General features: G+C 54.6%; 6 protein-coding genes across 6 annotated transcripts in view; 2 read left to right on the top strand and 4 right to left on the bottom strand.

Moving 5' to 3' along the window:
• Window positions 1-582: 582 nt before the first annotated feature.
• On the bottom strand, window positions 583-2,325 carry AYL99_00985 (hypothetical protein; the record flags this gene model as incomplete). Its single annotated transcript, XM_018832501.1, has 1 exon — window positions 583-2,325. One exon carries the CDS (start codon window positions 2,323-2,325, stop codon window positions 583-585), a length of 1,743 nt encoding a protein of 580 aa, XP_018698380.1.
• A 666-nt stretch (window positions 2,326-2,991) lies between these two features.
• Window positions 2,992-4,214, bottom strand: AYL99_00984 (ubiquitin carboxyl-terminal hydrolase L5; the record flags this gene model as incomplete). Its single annotated transcript, XM_018832500.1, has 3 exons — window positions 2,992-3,847; window positions 3,966-4,060; window positions 4,164-4,214. 3 exons carry the CDS (start codon window positions 4,212-4,214, stop codon window positions 2,992-2,994), a joined length of 1,002 nt encoding a protein of 333 aa, XP_018698379.1.
• A 1,917-nt stretch (window positions 4,215-6,131) lies between these two features.
• AYL99_00983 (hypothetical protein) lies at window positions 6,132-7,874 on the bottom strand (the record flags this gene model as incomplete). Its single annotated transcript, XM_018832499.1, has 4 exons — window positions 6,132-7,199; window positions 7,249-7,285; window positions 7,331-7,558; window positions 7,609-7,874. 4 exons carry the CDS (start codon window positions 7,872-7,874, stop codon window positions 6,132-6,134), a joined length of 1,599 nt encoding a protein of 532 aa, XP_018698378.1.
• A 4,181-nt stretch (window positions 7,875-12,055) lies between these two features.
• Window positions 12,056-12,838, bottom strand: AYL99_00982 (60S ribosomal protein L23-B; the record flags this gene model as incomplete). Its single annotated transcript, XM_018832498.1, has 4 exons — window positions 12,056-12,252; window positions 12,309-12,469; window positions 12,665-12,715; window positions 12,825-12,838. 4 exons carry the CDS (start codon window positions 12,836-12,838, stop codon window positions 12,056-12,058), a joined length of 423 nt encoding a protein of 140 aa, XP_018698377.1.
• Window positions 12,839-14,848: 2,010 nt separating this feature from the next.
• AYL99_00981 (hypothetical protein) lies at window positions 14,849-18,414 on the top strand (the record flags this gene model as incomplete). Its single annotated transcript, XM_018832497.1, has 3 exons — window positions 14,849-15,133; window positions 15,190-18,175; window positions 18,254-18,414. 3 exons carry the CDS (start codon window positions 14,849-14,851, stop codon window positions 18,412-18,414), a joined length of 3,432 nt encoding a protein of 1,143 aa, XP_018698376.1.
• Window positions 18,415-19,179: 765 nt separating this feature from the next.
• Window positions 19,180-20,741, top strand: part of AYL99_00980 (hypothetical protein) — a gene marked incomplete at both ends in the record, with an annotated part of 2,075 nt that continues 513 nt past the window's right edge. Inside the window, one exon of the mRNA XM_018832496.1 lies at window positions 19,180-20,566. Coding sequence (XP_018698375.1) covers window positions 19,180-20,566 — 1,387 coding nt within the window. The remainder of the gene's footprint in view (window positions 20,567-20,741) is intronic.

Raw genomic sequence — 20,741 nt, 5'->3', positions numbered from 1 at the left:
GTGTGCGCAGTGGGCGCAGCTGGAGGAAGTACTGGCCCGACCGAGTCCGAGGGTGTCGCTAGGCGAGAGATGAGATATGAGAGATGAGGGTGCTTGTAATCTGCAACAAGGGCTACAGATTGGGAGAGATAAAAAGGACTCGTCGATAGCTGCTGGACATGGAAAGCTGAAGGAAAGAAACAAGGACGGTAAAGTGAAATACTGCTGTCATAATATCCGAAGCGCAGACTCACTCCTGCCAAGACTTTCTCGGGGGGGGCGCAGCATGCAAGTTCTCTATGTACTGTAAATACCTGGTATCTGTCCTCGAAATTACAGTATTACATGCATATTAGCATCCAGTCTAGAGTACCGAGTACCGAGTACCTCACCTCGTAATTGAAGCAAGCATGCTCCCGTCTTGCAGGCTGCCTGTATTGGATATTACGTCAAGTTGATCAATGAACTCTGCGTCTATCCATCTGCAGCGACCGAGCATTATTGGCCTCGATCCCGCAGTGACTGTCTACGTCCAGAGTGTGTGTCTTATGTATATACACACTTCCGTGCCCTTGCTGTCCTGTCACTAGACACACTCATACCTTAGCCACTAGATCTCCTCGCATGCCGTAGCGATCGCCTGGTCAACGGTGCGTTGCTCTTTATCCCAATCGTCGAGTCACTCTCTTCTCCCTTCATGCTGGGCCGCCTGAGCGAGGCTTCGTTACCGTGGGGCTCCTTGCCGTTTCTGTCCACGGCCACCTCCTCCTCGCCTCTCGATGGTGGTTCCGTCTCTGTGCCGGCTTGCTTTGCACCGCTCGTGCCATTGCGCTTGTCTTGGATGAAAATTTTGTCTCTGAATGTGGCATCGTCCGCACCGGCTGGTCGTTTGGATGACTTTGCAGCTCGTGTGTTCAACCCGAGTTTCGGAGCTTGCACCGCCGCACCGTTGACGGCTTCTGGCGCTGGGGTCGTGGCCGGGGTGGATCTCTCGCTGTCGTCGGGCTTTTTGGGCTTGGTCACTCTTCGTCTCGGCTTCTGAGACTCGCTAGAATCCTCCATGTCCTTGACTGCTTCGTCTTGCTCGGCGAGGTTCTTCTTCGCACGTGGTCTCTTGGCTTGGTTGGTGACTTGCCAGTAGTTCCATTTGAGCAACATGCTGAGGCTTCGGACGGGATTGATGCCGTTCAGCAGCTTGTGCTTCCACTCTTCGGCCCTCTTGGGGTCATCGTGCAGCCATGTGTGGTCGTCCTTGATCGACTCCAGCAAGTCCGGATCCGTCCACTTGTGGGTGCGCTTGGCATTCGGCGACAACTCCCGCCACGTCGGCTTCGACGACGATGACGATGATGACGCGACGGTTCTGGCGCTGGATTGAGCTGGCGCGGTTTGAGTGGCAGCCAACTCTCTTTCTTTGGCTTTTGTGTATTGATTTGGGTGCTTGGGCTTGGGCGGTTCCTCATTCACGGTGAGATGGATCTTGCGGCGTTTCGAATTGGGCGTGTCTTCACGGGTGTCGGCTCCTGAGGGGCTTGCACGCTTTTTGCCGCTGGGAGTAGAAGCTACCGACGGAGCCTCCGACACATCTCGTGTCGGGGGGAACTTCTTGCCGTCGAAGCGAGTTCGGGTCAAACGTTTGTTGACGGCCTTGTCGGGAGTGGTTTCACCGGGAACTTCGCTGCTTTCGGGAGATTGAGGTCGAATGATCTCACCATTTTCATCCACATTGCGCTTAACATATGTGAGGTTGTATTCTTCATGGTGGGTCTGTTGACGTGGAATGAGATGCTTGCCGTCTCTCTCGATGGGGATCCAGCCGTCGACATTTTTGGGATCTTTAGCTTTGGCGACCTTGGCTCTGTATTCTCTCTCCTTGGGCACGAATCCTCCTTGCTCGAAGGGCTCTTGGAACAAGCGCACATCGTGTTTTTCTCGCTCGGTCAGATCATCAGCAGATCGGAGGCCGGGAATACCAGCATGAAGAAGCGCTGGGCGATTAGCATCATATTTGTAGCCGTACAGCGCAGCTTCCTTGCGTTCCTCAAAGACATCCGGGGCCGGGAGGTCTTGGGGGTTTTTGATGGTTTCTTTGCCCTTGATGTTGGCAATGTGGCGCTCCAGCTCCAGGTATTCATTCTGGGCGTCGATCATGGCAAGTTGGTTGTTCGCACTGGCGGCATAGAGTTGCTGTGGATTGAGATTGGCCAGATTCACCATGAAGGTTTGCGGGTCCGTCAGTGGTCGCCATCCATCGTCGCCCAGCTCTTCCGAACTGTAGGGCAAGGGGCGGATAGCTGAGTCGCCAAAGGCGGAGCGCCACAGGCTGTCGATTTCAGCGGCAGACATGGTGCAGAAGAAGCGTAGACACGATAGAGAAGCGCAAAATCACATGCCATCTAGGTGGATGACGGAGAATTGAAGTTGTTGGTACACTGATAGGTAGATGGATGAGTGAAAAAGGATGGTCCGGGGCAGAAAGTAGGGGAAATTAAAGGCAGTGCGCTGCCAGAAAATCGGTGGCTGGGAACAAGTGACTCAAACAATGGGTCAGGTGTCGAGAAAGATGAATGAGGCGACTATTCAAACAACAACAATCTGAATGGAATGAAAGCGTCTGAAGGTCCGGTTGTATTGGGGGGTGGTGTGGAAGGCGGCCAGGATGGGCTGACGAGCACTTAGTATTTCGCTAGCCGGCCAATCACAGCACGCCCTTTGTACCAGTCCCGCCCAGCCAATCACAGCCACTGCTCCTTTTTGGTGGCAGCCAACACACATCAAATTTTTCCTCCTTTGATATGGCATCGTGGGTCGCGTGCCACCATGTGGATAGATCAGTCAGAAGGTCATGGAACAATGGCTTGAGGCACGAGGGCATTAATGTTTGTGGTTGATATGCATATATCTAGCTTTTTGTCTTCCGTTTGTCTCCTACATTTGCATTTTCTGTGGCTGAGCCAGTCCTCCGGATTCCAAAGAATCACCGTCGTTTGATCCCACAAAAGGCCATGGAGCTCAGGAAGCAGAAGCATGCTTGGCCAGTCTCTCCTTCACCCGTTTCTCCGTCGCCTGTTTGGCCCGCTCGACCCAGAGATCGTAGGAGCCATCATAGACCTTCATCTTGACCACTCGCTTGAGCACTTCGCCCGTGAATTCGACAAAGTTGTGACGTCGGAGCGCATTTTCAAAGTCCCACTTTTCGCGTTTGCGTTCCTCCTCCTCGAGCAGGCCAGGTTCCTGGAGCTCCCGCCATTTGATCCTCTGGTCCTGACACACCACCATGAGGTTGAAGCGGATCTCGTTCTCGGGGTATCTCGATATCCTCCGGTGCAACACAGACATGATCTTGTCCGGGAATTCCTCCGATGTGCAGTCACCGTGAGAGATGGGATAGGGCTGGAGTCCGTCAAGTTCGTACAATTTGCCATGGTAGCGTGTGTAAGCGATGAAGTGAAACACGTCATCCGGCGGGCCTCCACGGGGATCATGTATCGTCTCGTCGGCAAACGGACTGGATTTCGCGAAGCTGTTGTGAACTGTTCTAATCATTTCCGAGTTTGAGAGCGACTCCCCTCGCAGCCCTGCGTCAAACCCCGTCGTGAACTCTTTGAAATCTCGTAGCCCAGGTCCGATATCAATTCTTGCACCTGACTCATCTCCGCCCGAGGACGAGGCATCGACGGACTGGTCATTGTTCAAAACCACCGAGAGAATGGCCTGCGTGCCACAGGCATTCTGTATTGTCTGCGCCGCAAAGAAGAGTCCCTCGTCCTCAGCTGCGGCCCGATCGAATGTACCATCTCGAGGTGCCTCCTTATTTTCCGATCCATGGCCGATCCATTTGAAGAGGAAGATCACACCGTAGACGGGACTGTCCACAAAACGGGTTCCGTGTCAGCAGGGGCTGATGTCGAACGACAAACGACAGGCTCGAGAGGAGGCAGGGATGAGAGTGTCAGAGAGGGCTTTGGGTCGATCTTGCTTGTTACCTCAAAGCACGGATCCAATCTGCGTTGAGCGAGAACAGTTCTTCGACCTGGACATCCTTGACCCCCAGCTGTTCGATCAGAGAGGTGAAGAGGCCCTGTCCCCAAAATCAGCCTGTCAGCGATCTCATCCTGAGTGCAAGCACTGAACGAGCTTGAGTGCCAGATCCCAGAGGGCATGGGCTGCTGTGTTGAGCTTACCTCGTCGGATTCGATGGTGCTCCAACCACCAGTGACGGCATCATCAGCCATAGAGTTTGCTGACAAGCAGAAGGATCAGGTGCTACTCGTAGAGCTTGACGCCTTGTGCCGTCGATTCGATGGCCAGACACGCAATGAATTCTGTGTACGAGGTACAGCATGTGTCAATAGTGCAAAAGTGGGGGGCAAGTGCGGACGGTCAGACTGCGCCTGTCGGGTCACCTTGGACTAGGCACTGGGGGCACTTAGGCACAGGAAATACGGGGTAAGTGGGATGATGGATGGGTTTTGATGAGGCTCACCAGGCTCACTAGGCTGGTGGGCTTAGATCGGCGTCCCTGATGCTGCCCTTGTAACAACTCGTACCTTCATACCTCGCTTTTGCCCCAGAAGAGGAGTCAGTTTCCTGAACTGTTCCCTAGTGGGCCGACGTCCCGGTTCTTAACTAAAGTGATCGCCCACAATGCCCCCCGAGCACCCACCGAGCAGCTGCTACTATGCTTACAGTACGAGGTACCGAGTACTCCGTACGGTGGCGCCGCCCAATCCTGCCCTCGGCCTAAACAGATACAAGTAAAGGCAGACAGACATGTTTCCATTGGTCTTTTGCAGTCGTATCTACCTACCGAGTACTGGGTACAGGACTCCCGCCCCTCACCTATTCTTCTCCCCCTTTCTCAGAGGCAGGTCGATCCGTGGGGCTTTCCATCCTTTTTCCATCGGCCCCTTGCATGCCGTACTGAGTCCTGCCCTTGATTTGTCCCCTTCGGGTCTTTTCCCTCTAGTCAGACGGTATACAAGTGGCCCCCTGGGCACCGCAGACCAGAGGAAGCTGTATCCAGAGTTGGCTAATCGATGCGACCTCGATGCATTGTAATTCTGGAAGCTCTCTTGTATGCCCGTGGTTTCTCCTGCTTATGGCGCCTGAAGGATTTCACTCTATCAACCACGTGGGCCTTCGTGTTCTGGGCGGAGCCATATTATCCATGGGCGGGATTTCAATCAACAAGCCGTTGGGCTAATGCGGGTTGACTTGCACCACACAATGACAACTCGACTCCGGCGCGGGTGGACGGCTTCTTCGCATGACAAGCTTGACCTTCGTATCTCGAGAACCAGGCGCTGGTGTTTCCATGCCAACATACCCATTCACCCCTCAGACTACCAACCCGAACATATGTGATACGACGTTTGCATGAGTCATACAAGGTCCCCCCTGTGTGCGGCAGCTGGACCGATGCGTCCGGTGTTCCTAAAATATATTATAACACGAGTACGAGTTGGTGATCCCTCTAACGGGCGCACAGGACCATACTGCCCAGCCTTAAACTTGGCATGTATTGTACCAGATGCTATGTGTTGATGCCGAGTAGCTGAACTCGAAGGCGGTCACTAACAGAGATCCCTGTTCACATACCTCCGACCAAGAGAAAGCCGAATCGAAAATGGCATAGACGGCAGTCAGGCCCTGACAACCAAAGTCCATTCCTCGCAGCATCAAGTCACCAAGGTGGAATCAGACCTCGTCCTGAATACACCGAGCTGCAGACAGCGCCTCCCGAGAACGCAACGACTCTTTCATAATCAAACGATCCACATCAAGGTGAAGAGAGCCTTCCCTCTTCCCTGCCAGATGACCACCCAGAGCCAACCCCGTTTCAGGCTTTTTTCGCCATGTATGGAATTTTACTAACCCTTACTTCCAGTGATAAACTCATCAACCTTCGCGTTGCGGGCGGCTTCGTCCTCCATTGGTCCCCGACCTTGCTTGACCCAACGCCTCGCCAGTCGTCGTGGATTACACCATATTAGACATCGCCAGTCTCACGTCATCGCTCAACCCCCCTTCGGTCCGCTGTCATTGTTGCCGCTCTTTCCCTTTGTCTTGCTGCCCTTGGTGCAAATTTGGGGGTGCTGTGGCCGGAGGAGTCCTGTGGGAAAGAAGAATACTCAGTCGAAAGATGTCCGTCAAGTCCAGAGTTGTGAAGGAGCGACGAACCGAGTATTCATGTTCATGCTGCCGTAGTGATTGTACGGTGCTTGAATTTGCCCAAAGTAGTCCATTCTCGACCCCGGGAGCTCGTGACTGCTTCGTGGGTGTTGCGTCGCGGGCGATCCATACACCATACCCATTGCATGTGGGCTGCTTGACGCGAGACTCCGGTGGTCACTAGTCATCGAGTGAGCGCGGCCGAGTGACGATGCCGACGATATCGACGATTCTCGCCGTGGTTCGCCGGGCCCGAGAGCCGCTTGGAAATATGCCGATGCCGGTATCGACAGACTGCCCGGCGCGTGGAGGGGTGAGTTGGGATAGATGGGTGCCACGGGACTGTCTGAGGTTGGAGTGGCAATCGGGATGCGAGGACCTGCAAAGGGGCTCCCTTGAGGAGAATAGCGATAGCCTTCCACCCCCTGACTCCCGTGGCTGTTGTGTCTCTGCCTGTGTCTGTACGAATTCCCTATCTGCATTGGCACCTCCACAAGTGACAAGGCCACTTGTATGTGTGCATCTTGGGGTTGGGTCGCCCGCCTTGTCCTCAGGATGTCATGAATCGTCTCCAGTGGTCCGAGGGACATGCTTCCCAAGTAGGCGCCACCAATGTCGGGAAAGAGTGGCTCAACCGCAAGTGCGCTGGCATAGAGATGCGAGAGCAGAGCTAGTGGGCCCAGATCCGAGTCGTTGACGCGCAGAACTGAGGACGGCAGCCAGAAGATCAAGTCCCGCAGTGGCTGTAACCGGCTGAAGACATTTTCGGGACCTTGGATTGGTAAGGCTCGTTGTAATTCCTGCAGGTAGTCAATCAATTGGCCCGTATGTTCTTGGAGCTCTTCGTTTGTCAAAAGTCGCAGCCTCAAATTGTGAAGAGCCGTGGTGATTTGTTCTATCCGACGAAGGTCCTCGTGAGGAATCGACACCTGGGCATGCGGCATGGTCGGTGTGGCATTTGCTCTTGCTCGCCCGATACTTCGTTGGGTCTCCAGATATCCTGCCAGCTCTGATTCATGGATCCACATCCGCATCGCACTCAAGACCTACAAGATGTCAGAAGGTTGGTCTGTCAGAATACTCGATTTGACGAACCGTCGATACTCCCTGTTGTAGTGATGCCCAGCCACGCCTGTCAGATGTTAGCCGCTGTATGTGCGTGGGGCATTGACCTCACCATTCGGTGGATTGCCACGACAGCAGAATCGAGGCGGCGAGGATCGCTTCAGAGTTTTCTCTCGAGAATGCTCCAATTGCTTGATGAAGACCTTTGAGGGCAACCCCTCTATGGTGGTACGCTAGGTTGTCCGTGTCCGCGTTCTTCGTCTGCCACGCAAGATGTGATGCCGACAAGGCAAGCAATGCACTCATCACGAAGTCATGTGCCAAAGCCGCCGAGATGAGCCTTGGAGAAGATTAGCTAGAGACCATCTTGAACGACATGACCTTCCTTACGAAGGCATTCTGGAGCCCCAAGCCGTGCAAGAGCTGTATCCCTGGTTGTACATGTCTGTCGATAGTGTCGTGATATGGTGAACAAGACGCAGATCGATCGTTGAAAACCGGGTCCAATATATCCTGTCATGGACTTGTAGCTCCGGCATTTGAGACTCGCCAGTAAGTCGCCAGTTGTCGATCCGGCGTTGGAGTTCAGGTGACATCAAGAGATCTGGTGTTTTGGTGCCCTTCACAGGCTCTTCTCCTGCTGTCTGCAGGTCCATATAGTCGCAACGACAGTTGTGTTTCGTGCAATTTCGACATTGTGGAAACGTCTCATCACAACGAATGTGCCGCCTTTTGCAGGTTTTGCAGCCCTTTCTCGATTTTGTATGGCTCTTACGCGGTGGACCGCCTCCGGGTCCAGCCATTCTTCGAGCCAGATTGAGAGATATTGTGGCGGGTGATTGTGGACTTCTTAAGCCTCTCGAGTCTCTCCCCCCTAGCTGAATAGTCCTCGCCCCAAAAGATCAGGGACGCAAAGAAACGTGAACGTGACCAAGAAGGTGCTTTGAATGTTCTGTAAACGTTAGGATCCGTTCTCCGCGTGTTGAGTCCCTCCGGTCCCTGGAACGAGATGTGAAAAAAGACAGGGCTGGACTACAGGAAGTGTTCTCGTATTAATGGGCAAGGCTGAAGAGATTGGTCCCCACAAGACGTTGGCCTGGACTAATCCAGGGAACAGGGGAAAGTAGTATAAAAGAACAAGGAAGGGAACAAGAATGAGTAGTCGCTCGTATGACAAAAGTTCGGTTTGAGGTCCGTCATTCGCGGACCCGATTGTCAGCAGGGACAAGGGATATGGGGTGTCACATAATAGACGCTGTGCTGGACCAGAGGCGTGATGGAGGGGGGGGAAGGAGAAATCTGGGTTGGCCACGAGGTGTCATGGCCAGTAAGTACGAATTCGAGGCTCGGAATAGAACTCTTGGTCGCAACATGCATGCATTTCGGTCTCCAAAGCTACTGCATCGCGTGGAGCTGCAGTTCAGGAAAAGAATCAGGCAATGGGAAACCAGCGACTCAGCCTCGATTCCTGGCGGCATTTCCCATGCAGTATTCGAATTGGGAACCGTTCGGTTGGGAAAAAGCCAGCAGCTGCGGAAGTGGAAGTTGAAGGTGGCCATACCAATAACGATTGGTCTTGTTGGCCTCGAGGAGCCAGCAGGCCTCAGACCAGAAACAAACCCAAACTGTTCAGTGGCTACCACTGCTCACAGGTGGAGGGGACTCAGAAACTACCCGCGGGTCGCCGTGCAGATGCCACTCTCTGGGCTTGGCCTAATGTGACTAGGGCACCTTGGAAAGGTTTCTTTCTCACCCCCTCCCACCTGCCTGAGAAACGACTTGTGGGAAACTAGACATGAGAATCAGGTTAGAATCGACGCATTCTGGGAGGCGCCGGACTGACGGAGCACGTTTCGCCCGCCGAGCTTTAGCTTCGACAGGATAGCAAAGGTGCCGCCGTCGTCGGAAATCTCAGAGGCTGTGAGCCAAAACTCTGGAGTCCGGAAGAGCCAGGGTTGCATGGTCGATGGTCGGTCACAATGCTGGGACGGAGGGGATCCCCAGGCTGACTTTCAAAATTCTCAGGGTCCGGGGATGGGTGGCCCCCACCAGATGCCACAAGGGGGCAATTTCTCGTGTTTGGGAACCAGTCTGATGGATCAAAATCTGGCCGGATGAGATGAGCGCATGGAGCATCAGCCTGACGCTAGAAAAAGATGACTGGATATGCACCATGATGCATGATGGTGTGGTGGTGGGGACTCTCTAGAGAAAGACGAATAGATTTCGGGAGCGCATGGGCCACATGCAGCCCTGTCAAGCGTGGCAGGCATCTCGTGTCAAGGTCCAGGGCCGCCAGAATAATGGAGGTCGACAGAGAGATAGAAGAAGCCGCCGGGGAACTTTGTTGCGAAGCGCATGCCAAGGCCAGCTGAAGGCCTCGTGGCTGCTGCTCCGACAGAAGAATCATCCACAGGTGGGACTAAAAGGGGCAACCGCTGCAGAAAGCATTTGATCCGTCTAGTGTGGTGGTGGCTTTGATTGGGCTGACCCAGAGCGCTTGAGTTCAAAAGCTCTTGGGTCTTCCTCGGAGTCCCTGCAGAAGCCGATTTGAGCCCATTTGACAGCAGACCCCTCTCTGATTACTCTCGTTCTTCCTCTGTTGGGCTAAGTGACGAGGGTTTGGCGGTGAGCCTCAAGGTCGATTTGAGGCTGTCTCTTCTAGTGCTGCCCGTATTGATGTAAGACTGCGGATGGTCAGTGGAATACATAAACACAGGCACAGGAATTTGGGACCCTGCACTGCATCATCGTCCTTTGTATGAAGCCGAGGAATCGTCCCGGGGTTGAGAAGCTTTACTGGCTGCCCGCCGCATACCAGATTCGGAGCCATACAGGAATGCTAATGGGCAAACCCAGCCCCACGGAGAGGAAAATATTACAACCTGGAAGGCGGGGTATTATATGACGACTCAATCCAGTCTGGAATGTCCCTTCGCCCTCGGTGCATTTTGTGAGGGATTGCGTAATGGAACTCCTGCCAATGGCTGTGTTGTCCTAGGGAAGCCTTCATTTGACGGTAGACTGACCATCTGGAGGCTGGAAAGGTAAATCTCATGGTGTGAGGCTCGAGATGCCTGGCGGCGCACTCCAATTCCCAGTTTGTAAACCAGGACGCATGGTGTGAGTCGAATGTTATCGACCACTCGCCGCACCTTGCAGTCTGCCCCATCCATATCGGGCGCAAGGGTTTTGCTGCTGTTGGGATAGACTGCAACCAACTCTGCAGACGCGGGGTCAAGAACCCAACGGGATCCATGACTTCAAGCCCCAGCAAGCAGCTAACTCTGCCAAACTTTCCTGGATTCCACGAGGGACGCAGGTCTGCTGGAGCAACTCGCTTGTGACAGGAATCTGGACGGGTCTGTCCCCACTGCACCCACAGTTAGTGTGAGCTTCGAAAGCGCCCAAAGGTCGACAATTTTTGCTTCTCGCTTAGCTCCTCCAGATCTACGCTGATCGCATACCTCCTTCGTGATCGGCCTCGATTCGAGATAACAGCCAAACTCTGCCGTCTTTAGGCAGATTCTCCTCGAATATGTCCTTGATGGTGACGTGGGGACGATGGCTCGCCGTAATATGAGGCTTGAGGCTCGAGGAAACGAGAAATGGAGGTGTGGAAATATTATCCGTTGTTGCGTCGATGACTTCAGGCTGAGGGACGGAGGAGTCGAAACTCCCAGCCAGTGGGGCAGTAAAGACCTGTCCAAGTTAGCCTACCAAATAGCATTCATGGAGCGAGAAGGAGGGGTTTGATTCGAAACCCTCATCAGTGTGCCAGTCAAGCGCTCGTCCGTCCCCTGCGATTTCTGGGCACTTTCAAACTGTCAAGCCGAAGCGACGGACGAGACGCAGCTGAACAGAAAAGGGACCAAGCGCCGTGTACCGACCACTTCCTTGGTCGTGCGTCGAAACCCCCATTGTGTCTCAAAGCTGCAGCATGACATGACTACCAAGCCGCCGGAGACTTCCAAACCTTGAGATTTTGCAAGCCACGCTGAAAACATGGGGGCATTGTCGACTGGTACTTATGATTAGGCGGAGCCGCAACTGCTCCTGCCTTTCTGGGTGGACGTTGGGCTAAAACTCACCGGATGCTGCCGCATTCATCGAGGCCACTGGCTTCAGTGCAGTAGATGCTTCAACTGAGAGGAAAGAAATTGTTGCAGCCGGGCAGCAGCTGGGCCCCCAAAGCGATTGGAGAACCATACTTTTGGTACGGAAGTGCTCCCCTGAAGATGGATGTGCATAGAAGCTAGACGGGGCTGGTCCAACGGCTGTTTGGCTGAGAGCCTCGGGGGAGTTGCTCGCCACGTGCGAAAAGAATCTGCGAGGCCTGGTGTGGTACCTAGAATTAGGGCGTCCTTGATGGGCGATACACTCTGCGATTACGAGAAGAAGCCGGTGCTCAGACCAGCAGCGAGCACCACTCGGTCTCATCAACGGGAGGGGCTATGCTGAAAGGCACATGACAGCGTTCACAAAGGCGTTCTGGTCCAGCCTTATCTCGGCCCCCAGCCCCCAGCGTAGAAGAGTCTGGTTTTCTTGGATGTGGCCATGCCATTGGTGTGCCATTGGTGCGCAGACTGGCCCGTAGGTGACAGAAGGCTATGCAGGGTAGACTGTCTGATTCTCGGCTCCCATTCAGCAATTGTCTGAACTCTCGGTTTCATCGTTCGTGGTACCTCGTTCATGACCAAGTGTTTTGCGGTATCATCCCCAATCTCACCGACACGTGACAGGGCATCCTTCTTCTAGCCGTCATCATGACTAGAATGTGCTTCTAAACCCTCCAGGTGACACGAAAAGGAACTCGTATGCTCGACATTCTGCCTCTTCACATAACAACACCACTGTTGCTTGCAATTCTGGGCCACAGCTCAGCAGCCTCCTTGCCCACCGGTCCTGTAATGGCACTGCCCTTCATTTCCCCCTTGGGATTCACAATAACACCAGCGTTGTCCTCGAAGTACAGGTAAATACCATCTGGCCGTCTCCAAGGTTTCGATTGTCGGACGACGACTGCGGGCATGACTAAATGAAAACGTAAGTCCCTGTGTACATTAGGATCTTGTGTCTGTTCGACGTACCTTTTTTCCTCAGCTCGGGCTTTCCTTTCTTCACAGTAGCCATGACCATATCTCCCACACCCGCGGCGGGTAATCTGTTCAATCGAGCACCGATTCCCTTGACGGAAATGATGTAGAGGTTGCGCGCACCCGAGTTATCTGCGCATGACATGACGGCTCCTCTGTTGTCTTCCCATCAGTATCTTCTCGCTAAGCTCAAGCCAGTTCGCACAAAAATGTTGTCTGTGGACAAATATGTGGATATTTTGAGTAACCCGCAACGCTGAGTCCATGTGGACTGCGTCGTTGTCGTCTTTCAAACAGCACGGCTGGGACGGAACCTGGGGACTGTAATTCGGGAATCAGGATGCACATACACAGGGAGACCGAGAGTCATCTTCAGCTTGTTGCCGGAGGCACCACCGCGACTATTTTGAGCAAGTCAGTATCGTTCTTCTTAACAGCAACAGGTCAACCAGGGATTTGTGAATCCTCAGTTTCAAAAGAGAAACAGATAGATAGTTCTCGGTCACGTACCCTCGCTTCGACATCCTGGCGGTACTGTGATTTCCGTGGTTCCTTCAAAGTTCGTGGGAATGAACTACAGCGCGGTCTGCGGTCGACGATGTTGAAAAGATCCATCAAAAACTCGTGTGCGAGTTAATGCCAAGCCAAAAATCTTGGCATTATTCCATTGGGTGCTGAAGAGGCTGCTCCGATAATCAAATGACGACGTCTGACAAGACAGCTTCCTGTTTTGGCTACGAGTAGTTTTCCACATGGCCGCCTTCATCCTGGTTCATTAATAACTCTTCACCATTATCGTAACACCTTACCGCGAGCAGCTTCTGCTCGCTCAAATCTTTGCAGGACGTGTGCCCTAAGGCCTTTCCAGATCCCTGCTCTATGGCAGCACCAGGTCGCTCTCATAAGTGGTGTGGAACACCGTCTTTCTCATCTGTTTCACAGCCTGTACATATGTCCGCACGTCCCAGCTGCCTTCGCGGTGCCCTTTCCTGCCTGAGGCCTGCAAATGGTATAAGTATTGCCTTTAAACTTCGTGAGAAACTCGACGCCTTTTGCAGCGTGAAAGCCATCAAGACCTCAGGTTCTTTGCCTGCTATTTATTGTATTACTATCACACAACAGCAGGATGCCGAGACCTTCTCTGGTGCTTCTGGGCAAAGGCCTGTTTTTTTGAGAGTCCTTCTGGCTTCTGACCTTATCCCTGACAATCCTCGAAGGATATCTCCGGCATTTCTTTGGCGAGGCTAGCTCCGCTTAACTAGCGCTTTATGGTTCCTGATTGTATTGTGCAGCAGCCTGCAGCAGTCTGAAGCACTAACCAGGCGCAGACCAAACGTGATCCAGAGTGTCACACAGCGTCTCAATTGCTCTCCTTTTGATCACTCTGTCTTAGATCAGTGCAGTTCTGGGCTTTCAAGACTTCCATTTCTTGTCCTGTAAGCAACGGTGAGGCTGGCTGAAGTCGTTCTCCACACATCCATTGTGGTGTGATGCAGCCACCTTTTTACGACGCGTATTGTTCGTGTGGGTGGCCCTGAGTCGGTACCCGGGGTTTCTCTCTCGTCAAAGCATCCGGAAGTCACCGGTTACACACGGAACGGATGAATTATCTATTTCGAACATTGAGGAGCCATGAAGTCATACATTCAGTTTGTGCTTCTCGAGGTAAGGCAGACAATGATGTCGTGGATCCTCTGGTCGTCATTGCGACAAAAGGACAACGGAACACCCTTGGATTTTTTGGTGTTTCAAACGCTTCCGGTTGACGTTGCGTGTGCTTAAGGTTAGTTAGACAACGGCTCCTATCAGTCCCCCCGGATGGCCCCTTAGGCTTGCAGCGATTTAACCAAATTGGCAGCGGGACTGGGTACAAGGGCCATGTCCCCAGCATTTGTTCCTCATTAACTTTGTTCATTCCACGAGCTGAAGGTGCGGGTTCTCGCCCAATTTTTTATGGCTGTTGCTTTCACCAAGGTCAGCGAGAGAGTAACACCATCCTAACCGTCACCGAGTCCTATCCCGAGGATTCTTATACTCGTACCCTTCTTTCAAGCTTATCCCTTGCTTACTGTCCCAGCATCCGTCCTCTCCTGGCTACTTTCTGACCGGTCTCCACCCGAATGTCTCCAAAGATACCAGAAGGCGCCATTGCGCGTGCTGCCGAGGCTGGGCTCACTAGGCCACGAGCCAGCGGCCCATGGGCTGAAGATGACCACCACCGTTGGATGAGGCTGTTGCCAATCAGGTCAACGCTATTGCAGTCCACGAGCTCTCGGCCCCCCATGAGCCCCTGCTGGTCTTGTGGGTCCAGGAGCCTCAGCTTGAGGTTCAAGGCCTTTCGTTTACTACGGAATTTGCTGCCTTTTTCCTTCCACTGCGACCACATCACTCGTTTCTTCCGCATCCGGACATAACTCCAGTCATTGCAGCCTGTGTTCCTTCGACGCCTTAACGAGGTGTCGCCTATATAACTGAGGCTTCTTCCAGTTACGATGGCGCGCAAAAGGAAGCTTTCTTCCACTTCTCTCAACGCAATGGACGGCTCGCGGGATATTCCGTCGGGCTCCGGCGACGATCACTCAGGATACAGAATTAGTACTACCATTCGGAGTTTGTTCGAGAGCATTGCCGGCTCGAGCAGTGAATCGACTAGTACGGTCATCAATGGCGCCACAGTGCAGTCACGACCTCTGCTCGCCAGAGTGCTCGCCGATGTCGCATCTCAAGCACCTCGCATCGGCGAGAATCTCGGACTTCTTGGTTCCTTGGTCGATACGACATTGTTCGATGGCGGTCTCGTCGACGACCGTCAGTATCAGGTAAGCATCCTTCAGACCGAATGCCTTGTATCATGCCTAATCCCGGCTTTCCGCAGATGGAGAAGATTCTCCAACTGGCAGCCTCGCTGCCTCCAGGGTCAAAGTCCCTCGATGACTTGACCGACCAGTTTATCAAGTTGCTGTGGGAGAACTTGGAGCATCCTCCCCTGTCATACCAGGGGGATGAGTACAAGTACCGCACTGCTGATGGATCCAACAACAACATCATGTATCCGCATCTTGGCAAAGCTGGTTCTTATTACGCGAGGACGGTCACTCCTCAGACACTCAAGCCAGGGGTGCTCCCAGATCCAGGCGTTATCTTCGACGCTATATTCGCCCGGGGTGAAGAGCCTCGAGAACACCCGAACAAAATCTCTAGCATGCTTTTCTACCTGGCGACGATCATTATCCACGACTGTTTCCACACCGATGAAACTGACTATTCCACCGTCAAGACGTCTTCCTATCTGGACCTGGCGCCTCTCTATGGCAGCAGCCAGGAGGAACAGAACCAGATCAGAACTTTCAAGGACGGTCTGCTGAAGCCGGACAGCTTCTGCGAGAAACGCATCCTCGGCTTCCCGCCGGGCGTTTCTGCCATTGTTGTTTGCTTCAACCGCTTCCACAACTACGTCGCCATGCAGCTCAAGGAAATCAACGAGGGAGGTCGATTCCGGATGCCGAGGAACGACAAAGACACCGCAGGCCTTGCGAAACTCGACAACGACCTGTTTCAGACGGCCAGACTCGTTACCTGCGGCCTCTACGTCAATATTATCCTGAACGACTACGTTCGCACTATTCTCAATCTCAATCGCTCGAACTCGACGTGGACTTTGGATCCGCGGAAGAACTTTTCAGATGTCTTTGACAGCGCCGGCGTGCCTTCAGGGGTGGGGAATCAAGTCAGCGTGGAGTTCAACTTGGTCTACCGATGGCACTCTGCTATCAGCATCAAGGATGAGAAATGGACCAACGAGTTGTATCAGTCTCTGTTCCCCGGCAGAGATGTCGCTACAGTCACCGAGTGGGAGCTGCTACCGAAGTTGAAGAAGTGGCTGGACGACCGCGGGCCAGACCCTGCTCAATGGGAGCTTGACTCGGGCAGATACAAACGCACCGAGCGAGGAACCTTCCGGGATGAGGATCTCGTCAAGATCCTGACCGAGGCCACCGAAGACGTCGCCTGCGCGTTTGGGCCCAGGAACGTCCCCCTCGTGATGAAGTTGATCGACGTCTTGGGTATCCAGCAAGCGCGAGCCTGGAACGTGGCGACGCTCAACGAGTTCCGGAAGTTCTTCAAGCTCGAGCCTCACAAGACCTTCGCCGACATCACCAAGGACACGGAAGTGGCTCGTTCGCTGAAGGCTCTCTATGAGCACCCAGACTACGTCGAGCTCTATCCTGGTATCGTCGCCGAAGACGCCAAGGATCCATTGGAGCCTGGCTCGGGCCTTTGTCCCGGATATACCATTTCCCGAACCATTTTGGCAGACGCCGTCGCTCTGACTCGCGGAGATCGCTTCTATACTGTCGACTATACACCTGCAAACCTGACCAACTGGGGCTGGTCCCAGGTCAAGTCGGACCCCACCGTTGCACAAGGGGGCTGCTTCTATACCTTGCTGATGCGAGCTCTGCCGTTCTACTACCGTGGAAATTCAGTCTACGCCATGTTTCCGTTGACGGTACCGGAAGAGAACCGCAAGATCTTGACCAAGCTGGGTAAAGAGCAGGACTACAACTTCGACCGACCGTCTTACGTCGGAGTTCCAACCTCGATTCGGTCATGGAAGGCTGTCACGGGCGTGCTCGGCGACCAGGCGTCCTTTTCCGTCCCATGGGGCCCGCATACCTTCTATCTAACTCACCAAGACTACATGCTGAGCGGGGACAGTGTCGCCAACGCCACGCAGCGGAATGAAGTGCAAAACGCCCTCTACTGCCCGGTCAACGGCCTTGCGCAGGTCCAGGAATTCTACGAAGACCTGACCACTCAACTTGTGGTCGCTCGCTCTGAGCGATTGCGAGGAGACTGGTACCAGCTTGACGCTTGCCGCGACGTCGGGAACCCGTCGCATGCTATATTCGTCGCCCGGATGTTCCATTTGCCGCTCAAGAAGCCCGGCGACTTGAACCCGATCGGAGTCGAGGTCGATCAGCTCTACCTCGCGTTGTCCATCATGTTCGCCTACGTCTTCCTGGATCTCGACACGGCCAGCTCCTTCAAACTGCGGGCTGGTGCAAAGACGGCCAATGACCAACTCTCAAAGCTTGTCACGATCGTTTGCGAGGCGGTCAGAGTTGGTGGCGTGCTCCGGATCCGCGACCTGTTCTCGGTGGGGACTACTGGGGAGCTGCTCGCAGACTATGGGACCATGCTCCTGAAGCGCCTGTTCGAGCGAGGCAAGTCCGTCGAAGAGGTTGTCTCGACAATTATCCCCACGGCGGCGGCGGCTGTCGCCACCCAGGCGCAGCACTTCATCCAGATGTTGGATGTCTACCTGTCGGACGAATACAAGGAGCACTGGCCTGAGATTCAGCGATGTGCTTGGTCGAACGATCCCGCCGACTTCGACAAACTCAAGGGATACGCGCTCGAAGCCAATCGCCTGGCACCGGCCGCCTTCGGACTGCTTCGCAAGGTCAACGTCGACACGGTAATCCCAGACAACGGCCAGAAAGTGCCGGTCAAAGCCGGCGACCAGATCTACGTCGACTTCATCGCGGCCGGCTTGGACGAGAGTGTCTTCCCCGACCCTCACAAGATTGATCCCACCCGTGAGCGATCCCTGTACATCCACCACGGATACGGTCCCCACGCGTGCCTCGGACGCCCAATGGTCGAAGTGGCCATGGCCGCGCAACTGAAGGTGTTTGCGAAGTTGAAGAATCTCCGACGTGCGCCTGGTCCACAAGGCCAGCTCAAGAAGACCGTGCCGGCGCCCAATCCGACCAGCAGTGACCCCAAGTCCAACCCGGGCACCGTGGAGGTGTTCATGCTGGAGGACTGGAGTTCTTGGTACCCCTTCCCAACCAGTGAGTTCTCCTTGACCCCCTTTTTGTGCTCCCTTGTTGGTTGAAAGCGTGCTAATCAGAAACCACCACCCCTCACAGCCATGAAAGTCCACCACGACGGCCTCTGGAAGGACCAGCCCGACGAACTCGCAGGCGAGACGGGCGTCCCGGGCATCCGGGAGCAGATCTTGAACAGCGACATGGCGGCGGCAGCAGTGAATGGATTGAACGGGGATTACATGGAGGAGGACACGGCTTGAGTGAAGGGGGTTGGGGATCCGTGCCACAACAACGCGACGGTGGTAGTTTCAGAAGGAGGAGGAGCAGGAGGAGGTAGGCATGGTACTGGGTAAATTGAATCAGGAAGCTGGAAGGGAGGGAAAAAAGCTCTGCTGTGTACCAGTGATGGATGGATGGATTTACGGATGGATGATATTGGTGGGAAGCAGGAGTTTTGGTATGTCTTCTTTTTATCTTCTTCACCCAGATGATGTATTCGCCTGCCACAACTTGGACAATTGTTTCCTAGCACTGTATTTCCTCCCTCTAGTATATCATCTACATTCTTTCGCCGTGTTGCTTCTCGTAATGGTTGACTCGATCCATCCCATTGTTCCCCTGGCATCTCATCCGCTTATGATAGAGGGCACTCTCCAGCCCGTGTTTCCTTTCCCCTCCCCCACATATGCCCAGAATAACTCTCCGCTCTCTGGAAGCAATAACAATAATGATATAATAAGTACCTAGCTTTCCCAATGCAGGCATCCGGACTCAGTGGATGACACAATCCCGGCGGTGACTAAGCATGTTGCATATCACAGGTTTAGGAAACGTGCGGATAACTTCAATTGTCCCAGATAAAGACAGACGACATTGGCTGTTTTGTAGGGTCCCTCCACGACTTCGATGCTTCACCAACTGTTCGATTGATGAAACTGCCCGTGAAAACAGCCTGGCGAGTGCGTAAGGTCATCATTAGCTACAGCTTCGCCCCCACGGCATTTTTTGCGCGATCCTTCGCGACGATGACGACGACGACGAGCCACTATGAGGCCATTATCGTCGGGTCCGGACAGGGCGGGGGCCCGCTGGCACTGGCATTTGCCAAGGCGGGCCGACGCACGGCGCTGATCGAGTCGACGCACGTTGGCGGGACGTGCATCAACGAGGGCTGCACGCCGACCAAGACCATGGTGGCCAGCGCCCGCATCGCCCACCTGGCCTGCCGCGCCCAGAGCTACGGCGTGCAGTTCAAGCGGTCCAGCCTGGTGCTGAACATGGACACGGTGCGCAAGCGCAAGCGCGACATGGTCGACAGCTTCCGCGGCAGCAGCGAGAACCGCTTCAAGACCGCCGAGAACCTCGACCTCATCATGGGCAAGGCCCGGTTCACGGGGCCCAAGACGCTGGAAGTCGTCGAGCATGATCATCGTGATGACAACAATAACAACAGCAGCAGCAGCAGCAGCAGCAGCAGCCCGTTCCTCACTCTCACCGGCGACCAAATCTTCATCAACGCCGGCTGCTCCCCCGCGGGCCTGACGGCCAAGAACGCCGACAAGACCGAGGGCCTGCTCACGTCGACCACCATCATGGAGCTGGGCGAGGTGCCGCGCCACCTGGCCATCATCGGCGGCGGCGCGGTCGGGTGCGAGTTCGCGCAGATGATGAAGCGGTTCGGCGCCCGGGTCAGCCTGATCCAGCGCCAGGACCAGCTGCTGCCGCGCGAGGACGCCGACGTGGCGGACGAGATCCGCAACATCTTCGCCGGCGCGGGCATCGACGTCTACCTGGGCGCCACGGTCAAGGAGGTCTCCAACGTCACGCTGGGCCAGATCGTCGTCTCCCTCACCCAGGGCGACGGCACGCCCAAGTCGCTGCTGTGCTCGCACGTGCTGGTGGCCGCGGGCCGGACCCCCAACACGGCCGACCTGGGCCTGGCCCGCGCGGGCATCGAGGTGGACGGCCGCGGCTTCATCAAGGTGGACGAGCACCTTGCCACCACGGCCCCGGGCGTCTGGGCCCTGGGCGACATCAAGGGCGGCGTGCAGCAGACGCACGTCAGCTACGACGACTTTCGGGTGCTGCGGCACAACCTGATCACGCACGCCGACGGCAACGAGCGGGCGTCGATCCAGGGCCGCCTGGTGCCCTACACGACATTCATCGACCCGCAGTTGGGCCGCGTGGGCATGACCGAGAAGGAGGCCCGCGCGCTGCCACAGCCCCGGAACGTCAAGGTGGCCAAGATGCCCATGGCCTACGTGGCCCGCGCGCTCGAGATGGACGAGACCAAGGGCTTCATGAAGGCCGTGGTCGACGCCGACTCCAAGGAGATCCTGGGCTTCGCCTGTCTGGGCATCGAGGGGGGGGAGATCATGAGCATGGTCCAGTTGGCCATGTTGGGCGGGTGTGAGTTCTGTTTCTTCTTCTTCTTCTTCTTCTTCTTCTTCTTCTTCTTCTTCTTCTTCTTCTTCTTCTTCTTCTTCTTCTTCTTCTTCTTCTTCTTCTTCTTCTTCTTCTTCTTCTTCTTCTTCTTTTTGCCTTTCTTCTTTTTCTTATTCGTCTTCTTTTTTTTCTTCTTCTT

The sequence above is a fragment of the Fonsecaea erecta genome, assembly GCF_001651985.1.
Source record: "Fonsecaea erecta strain CBS 125763 chromosome Unknown Scaff1, whole genome shotgun sequence".
Lineage (NCBI taxonomy): Eukaryota > Fungi > Ascomycota > Eurotiomycetes > Chaetothyriales > Herpotrichiellaceae > Fonsecaea > Fonsecaea erecta.
The sequence above is the reverse complement of the archived record's forward strand: the minus strand, read 5'-3'. Positions and strand labels throughout refer to the sequence as shown.